This window comes from Folsomia candida, unplaced genomic scaffold (assembly GCF_002217175.1).
Source record: "Folsomia candida strain VU population unplaced genomic scaffold, ASM221717v1 Fcan01_Sc004, whole genome shotgun sequence".
Taxonomy (NCBI): Eukaryota; Metazoa; Arthropoda; class Collembola; order Entomobryomorpha; family Isotomidae; genus Folsomia; species Folsomia candida.
In genome coordinates this window covers 5,553,068-5,560,682 of record NW_019091196.1, presented here as the reverse complement: position 1 = coordinate 5,560,682, position 7,615 = coordinate 5,553,068, and the positions used below count along the sequence as shown (strand labels likewise).

At 37.8% G+C, this 7,615-nt stretch overlaps 1 protein-coding gene across 1 annotated transcript; it reads right to left on the bottom strand.

Moving 5' to 3' along the window:
- Positions 1–604: 604 nt before the first annotated feature.
- Positions 605–4,068, bottom strand: LOC110848982. Its single transcript, XM_022096356.1, has 2 exons — positions 1,560–4,068; positions 605–1,500 (listed from the first exon to the last, which is right to left on the bottom strand). The coding sequence occupies exons 1-2, from the start codon at positions 4,066–4,068 to the stop codon at positions 605–607; spliced, it is 3,405 nt and encodes a 1,134-aa protein (XP_021952048.1).
- Between the last annotated feature and the right edge of the window lie 3,547 nt (positions 4,069–7,615).

Genomic DNA, 7,615 nt, shown 5'->3' with positions numbered 1-7,615 from the left:
ACTCTATCTATGGCATATGAATTCTACAATGGCCCCTTTGCTCGATTTATCGCTTCGCGATTAAATTTATCGCAATCTGCGTTGCTGTAAAACAACCATGTTGCATCATCTGGAACAATTAAGTTTTTTCCAATTTCTCTACTCTTGAACATTTGGATATCTTCTTCTTCAAGCATTCCCATGGACAGTCTATTTAGTGCAGTTGCAAACTTGGCGTCATCTTTTTGCCTCATTCTATTCCAGAGTGGATTTCCAATGATCGGGCCTAAAATTTCTTTGCTATCCTCGAAAACAAATTGTCCAAACACCGGACTAAGCTGATAGAAATCACCTACGACCAAGAGGCTAACCCCTCCGAATAATTCATCGACGCCTAAAATTTGTCTCAATCTTTGATCAATTTGGGTGAACATTTTCAAGCTAACTAACGAAATCTCATCGATTATCAAAACTTTTAAAGCCTCAAACTTACATCGCAAGGTATTGCATGAACCATGATCCAGTGGAGTCATTTTTCCTGCGTATTGATTGGGTGGGAGTCTAAATGCCGAGTGCAATGTCATACCAAAAACGTTAAATGCAGCTTTCCCTGTTGCTGCTGCTACTAGCACAGGAATTGCTTCAACTGAACTATTGCAGTAATTAATCTACTCTTTCCTACACCGGCCTGCCCATGAATTACGTGGAAATTTTGTCCCGATCTTGCTTTCAAATTATGCAAAAGGTTCAATAAATATCTTCTTTGAGATTCGTTCAAAGTCTTCATTAACTTGAGGTAATCGTCTGTTGGTATCAACTTAGGAGGTCGAATAGACATAAACTTTGAAGTTGAGTCCCCTAACTCAACAGCAAAATCTTGGTCTTCGGCAATGAACTCGATTGGAGTATGGTCGACCAAAGCATTGTCAAAAGTTTCCTCATCTCCCTGTGCCATACTGAGTCCTACCTCTAGCTCAGTTTCAAGAAAACATGGATCATATAATTGTCGTTTTTGTGTAATTTGATCTAAGAAGTTTTGATAAACTGAAACATGATCAATATCAAGAAGATCTGTGTTTTCATCCCGCCATGGTACATACAGCATAATTTGTTCTCTATAAAAATTCTCAGGATCTTGATGGAGACCGAATCTGCGATATCGGATAATTCGAGAAGTTGTTCTCTCAGTTATGTACCCACTATTGTCAGTCAGACTTAATGAGGTGATCGGTTGATTAATTTGCTTCCGCAGAGAAGAGGATACTTTGGTAAAGTTATAGTTTGCAACGTAATCAGCTAAACAAAGATTATCCAATGCCCTTGGCCTCACTACACAACGTTCTAAAATTCCTTTGAGAGCTATGTCGCATGAATCTGGATCCATTTTCTCAAGTTCGTCGGCAGGCTTAACGAAAATTACCCTGTCGTCAGGTCTATTCGTATTGATAAATGTTACGTCACGCGAACTTTGTGTCATAGGAATTTTTAATAAACAGCAAGCGGCCTCTTGAGCTGATACCTCTGAGGATTTCGCAAAAGCATTGGCAATGAGCTTAAGCGTTCTTTCAAACTAAAATTACCGTCCCTAATTTCCTTGCTAACCTGTCGTAAAAGTTTCGATACGCCTCGATCTGACTTGCTTATGTAATTCACAACATAACTGGCACAAGAATAGGGATCCAAAACAAATTGAATGTCAATGCTTGCTCGCCAGCATAAAAGAAGCTTCTTATTATATGCATTTATGTAAATTTCATGGGTTCCACGTCGAAGAAAAACTTTGGGAATTTTGAGGTTGGAACGAATTGAGAAAATATAATTTTCTTCAGTAAGATCCAGATCTTCAAGAAACCTATCAAAGTTAATTTCTTCTTCATGTCGCCCAAATGTGGCAAGCTTTTCTTTAATCTTGGCAAATTGTTCTTTATATTGCTTCACTTGGTTCGCAGGTAACGGAAGTAGTATTCTTGTCGTCCTCATAGGTGCAATTGGAAAACCGAACCTACATCCTCGTCGTTTGTCTTCGCAAGTATGTGAATGGTTGTGGATTTGGTATGCCAGGACTTCCTTCATGTCATCGGATTCATCTTTCTTGCAGGTTATGAATTCATCTATGAATTCACAACAAGCTTGGTGAGTTAGCGAATTTTCTTTGTCAAACGTCGGAGCATCCTTAATCCAATCCATTCTATGTGTCTGAATTGACCCGCGTTGTTGAACTTCTTTCCTTTTAAAGAAGTCCTGGTGTACATAAGGATGAAAGATTCCACCCACTGGCTTGATCAAAAATCTGTCCATTGCCTTCTCCCGTCTGTCGTAAGCCATTACACATCCTATCGGGTCATGTCTTATGAGATCCGCTTTAGCATCGAACTTCATATTAGAAACTTCTTCATTAGTTAACACGGTCCCATACTTCCTATTATGGAGCATGGAGATCAACTCGGGCCATTTCGTCTCTGCAGCTGATGTTGTAATGAAAAATGTTGGGAGTCCAAGTTGACGAATCATGGCCATTACGTCCTTCTTCTTCTCTTCCAAATATGACGGTGAGTTGACAATGTTTGACAAAAGCCGATACCCGTCATCGTGTTGAATTAAGCTCTGGACACATTGCTTGTTAAGTAGGTTTCCAACAGTCACGATCCCACGCTTTTTCTTTTTTCGAAGACATATGTTTATGTTACTAGCGATCCTATGAGTTTGAACGAGACGGTAGCTATATAAGATCTTGTCTGCTCGTCTGCAGCGTGGATCAAATCTGCGTAGTTCGGACTTTGCAATATCACTATATGACAAGTTAGCTTCTGGATTCAGTTTTCGTTTGATGCCGCAGTAAATGGATGGAAAAGATAACTCTTCGGCGTCGAGATCCATAAGTAAAGACAACGGGCGCATTCCTTCCCCAGGTGCCACTGCCATGATTAGTTGATCTTCTTGCATTAGAATTTCCATTAACGGTGGATCATTGTCTTCAGTTTCGGCTGTGTCACTGATAGATAAGTCTTTAATATTTTCTATGTCTGTATAACTTTGAGTAGCATCGCTTGGGTTTACTATATATTCTACTGTGTCTGTTGAAACACTATTAGCCCAGTCTGAGGATAGAAATACCTTTTCCTTTTTATACAATTCGGTACGTACTAAATAATTTGCTGCATGGAAAACTTTGTATGGTCGAATTGTTTGGAACATGTATGGATGTTTATAAGTCATGCGGCGCTTCAATTGAACCTGTACTGTACTCGTCTCATCAAATCGGCGGGGAATAACTTTGGCGACTATGTCCATGTCGTTTGGAACGTTTACTACTCCCCCTCGGATTCCGTACTGACGGTCGCTCCCTAACGATCTAATCTGAGCAAACGGTAGCCTCAATGCAACCAAACGTTCCTCTAAGCTAGTCATGCTCTGTAATTGATGTGGAAAATACAGTCCGTTTGACATACACAACCTGGGCACGTCACCACTCTTCAGCGAATCGTGACATGTGCCACATAAGAAGTACTTGCCATCCACTTTTAGATGGGCGAAAGGTTTCTTGGGATGAAGTTTCCTCACGACTTCCATTGTTGTCGGATGCATAGATGATCGATACCAAAGACCTCCACACGAACCACATATCCATTTAGGTTGATCAAGTATCTCACAATGGAAAGATTTACACAAAATATCAAAATTGGTCTGAGCCTTATGACGTGAAATTGCTTTTTTAATTGTGTTTTGCTGCTGTTCGGCCTGTTTGAAAGTTTCGTCTTCTCGGCGGGTAGCATGTTCCATCCGATTCCGCTCATTTTCCGCGTCGCGATAATCCTCGTTTCCTCGGCGGGTAGCATGTTCCATCCTATTCCGCTCATTTTGCGCATCGCGATAAGCCTCGTCCGCTCGACGGGTAGAGTGGTCAATCCTGTCCCGCTCTTTTTCCGCTTCACGGTAGATGGAATCCTTTCTGCGCTCGGCTCGTCCCGCTGCATCTCTTTGTTGCTCTTGCTGTCTTAGGTTTTCATCCATCCTTTGTAATTTTTGCGCAACTGCATTTTTCGCGGCTTCTGTTCTCCGGAACTCTTCGTGTTCTCTTTTTCTCCGCATTCTTTCTTTTGCACTAATTTTTTTGCGAGGCATTATGACACTAACAGTTACGTACCTCTCACACCGCTCGATAAGTCACAGCCGTCGATACGTCACACCACCCGATTCGTTACACCGCCTGATGTATCTCTCCGACTTGATAAGCTCTCCTCTGGATAAGTTGCTCTCCCTGTGGATAAGTTGCTCTCCCTCTGGATAAGTTGCTCTCCCTCTTGATAACTTGCTCTTCCTCTTGATAAGTTGCTCTCCCTCTTGATAAGTTGCTCTTCTTCTCGAGTAAATAATTGGGTATGCAATTCAAAAAAACAGCGACCAAGAATTTTTAATAATTCTGCATTATTAAAAATACGGATGTTTTCTAATTCACAGAGTTTTCTATTGTTTCTATGTCTGATTTGCCGGACCATAGCTACAAAAATTTAAATTAAATGATGCATTTCTAGAATGTATTTCCTAATATCCATTTTTATACACAAGTCTATAAAAATTAGAGCCATGATTATGTCAAAATTGTGTACCGATTCCACCCACTTAAGTATAACAGGGCGAGCTTCTTCTACGGCTACAACGGTTTATTTTTCATCTATTTTATATTTATCTTCTTGTTGAAGAAAAAAATCAAAATTTTTATCTCCTAACTATGTAAGCCTAAAAATTACCGATTTTTAGGTGCATTAATATCTTCATATTGTTAAAAACGAAAGGCGGTGAACATTTTTCAAAATCGCCATTTGAATACATGGAGGAAGGGAAAGTTGAGACACAACAATTCAAACAAAAAACCCCGCATCAGCCAGCATGCTATTCCGCCTTAATCAAAATTTCTTAAACAACGATAAATGCAAGAAATGAATCATTTCGTGCATTTCTTACATTCATTTCTTGCATTTCTTGCATGCATATTTTGCATTTCTTGCATACATATTTTTTTCGGCAAACACTGCCCCCGATCGAAAAGAAAGCAGAGAAAGCACCAGCCACACACCGATTTCCTTTCTCTCCAACTCACCCACCACCCACCCGACCACGACCACGCGGAGCTAACTAACCTAACCAAATTTTTGTCTGGGTAGAAGAAGAAGAAAGACCGAACCGAATTTTGAGAGAGTAGTGAAATGGGAAAAATCCTCTCAAATGGAAATCTAATGATTAACACAAGTGGGCAAAGAAGCAAGATAAGTAAACAACTGCCAAGTCGACGTTCTTCTATCCTATTTTCCATTCCATAAATGGGTGCAGGAGGAGGAGGAGGACGACGACCGAGTCAAATAATCAACGTAACGTAACGTACATATCCTTAGCTTTTCGCTTGACTTGAGTTTGAGGCAAATACACAATGTGAGACGACACACACACATACACACGCAGATTTAGCTGGGTAAATAGATAGGCAACCTTACCAGAGAGGAGAGAAGTATGAGGATAAAGAGACAACATTTTATTACAAGGACGAACAAGAGACAACAAAGTTTAGAGTGGGGGAGAGTGCATAGTTTTCGAAAATTTTAAAGGATTTGGTACCAATTTGGTCGCGTTTGTTTTACCAATTTTGGTCATGTTTTGCGTCAGTTTTTAGGCATGTTTTGTTACTCGTTGAGATAGAATTTTGTTATGGGAAATTTAGTATGATTTGCTTCCAAGTTTTTATCAATTTTACCATATTTTCTTTTGTCGCCGTTACCAATTTTGGTAATGTTTTACTCCAGTTTTAATCAAATTTTTGTTACTCATGTAGTCAGATTTGTTACCATTTGCTTCAAAATTTAGCAAAGCTACCAATTTTATTATGTTCTGTTATCAATTTTCTATAAATTTTATCATGTTTTGTTACCAATTTATTTGCCATTTATTACAAATTTGGTCATATTTTGCTATACCTATTTTGCTTCGAATTTGGTAGAAGATTACCATTCTATTTTACCAATTTGGACTTTACAATTGTCAAAAAACTCTGGTCAAATCAAACTTTCAAGTTTTAAAATTTTGAAAATTTGACCACATTTTTGCCAGTTTATATAACCCTCATTCTTACCAAACTAATTGGTAAACAACAAAATTGGGCAAAAAATTTCACCACATTCCTCATGATAGATCCACCCCACCAAGTAAACTAGGCAGCACTACCCTGATTCGATATCGTGATATGTACGAAGCAGGCGATGAGTTTGGGAGGAAGTGTGGCGGCCCGTTATCAGGTAGTGAGTCGAGTTCCGGTCGCTCCATCAATATGTAAATTCAAACCAATCAGGGATGCAAATTCATGCAAAGAATTTAATTTCCCCTCGATGAGAGAGCAGAGACCCGCATTTTTCCACCCACCACGATTGACTTTCTCTCCAAAACTAAACCCACTCTCCCACCGAGGACCCAGAGAAATAGATAACAATTTCGATAAATTTGATTGGAAGTGTGTGAAATAGAGAACCAAACGTCTAATCTCCGCAGTGAATTGGTTATAGAGATCACTTCCGCTACTCCGAGGCCCCCTCATTCACCAACGAAATGAACTACATACATATTCCAGATAATTTCGTGCACATGATTTCTCGGAATTAATGAAAAAAATTGGAAACGTATTCATAAAAGTTAGAATTCTAATAAATAATTTATAATTTTCACATCTCAAAGTTTAAAATGTTCACATCTCAAATTTTATAAATTTCCTGACGGTCATTAAGTTTAGCAAATTGTATGAAACAAATTTTCATTTTTACTCTGTAAAATTTAAGGCTTTGAAAGGTCAGGGTCTCTTAATTACATATAATAGGTTTTTAAAAAAATGGGTGAAATGCATACCCCCAAAATATATGAGTTACTCAATTTCATATGAAAGTATGCGCAAAAAAATGCACAAAATTATCACATTGTTCTACCCTTTAATTTGAATGCTTTTAAAAAATCTGCTTCATGTTGTGATTTGATGCCAGTTGAGAATTTTAGGAGAATCATAAGTTAAAATGAGTTTACAGATAGATTTTTATTAATTAATTATGGGATGAACGTATGAAAAAGTTTATAAATCCATATTGTTTTATTTCTGAGCTTTTTTTTTCTTAAGTAACCCAACTTTTTAGTAAATTGAGTGTGTAATAATTTGCATATTATTTACTTATTAGTTTTAATTACTAGCAATTAATTTAGCATCTATCTAAAAATGGTCGATTACAGGTGCTCATAATCATTTCGAAAAAAAAATTGTCAAATGGTGCTATTGCACTTAAAGTTCTTCTTCATAAAAAAACTACGATTTAATCATTCCAAAAATTATAGCATTAAATTGCGCACACACATACATGTAAGTTAATTACCTAATTTACTAATAATAAATAAATTATCGCTAAACATTCTAGCCTAAATTGCACGCCGATTTGTAAAACATGCATAATTGAATATTGCTTAAACAATTTAGATAATGGGTAGCCCGTCTTTGCATTTTTTTGGGAGTATTCATAGTATAAAAATACAATTATTTAGCATAAACAATGAATTGTGTGAATTGGTATTAAAAATTCGTGCATATAAAATTAGAGAAAATGCATACCCTTCA

Excerpts from the sequence above, each read along its gene's own strand:
- LOC110848982 (XM_022096356.1), bottom strand. The coding sequence starts at position 4,068 with ATGCGGAGAAAAAGAGAACACGAAGAGTTCCGGAGAACAGAAGCCGCG. Across the intron at positions 1,501-1,559 it reads TAGCAAGGAAATTAGGGACG|AGGTATCAGCTCAAGAGGCC; the intron begins GTAATTTTAGTT and ends CGAAATCCTCAG.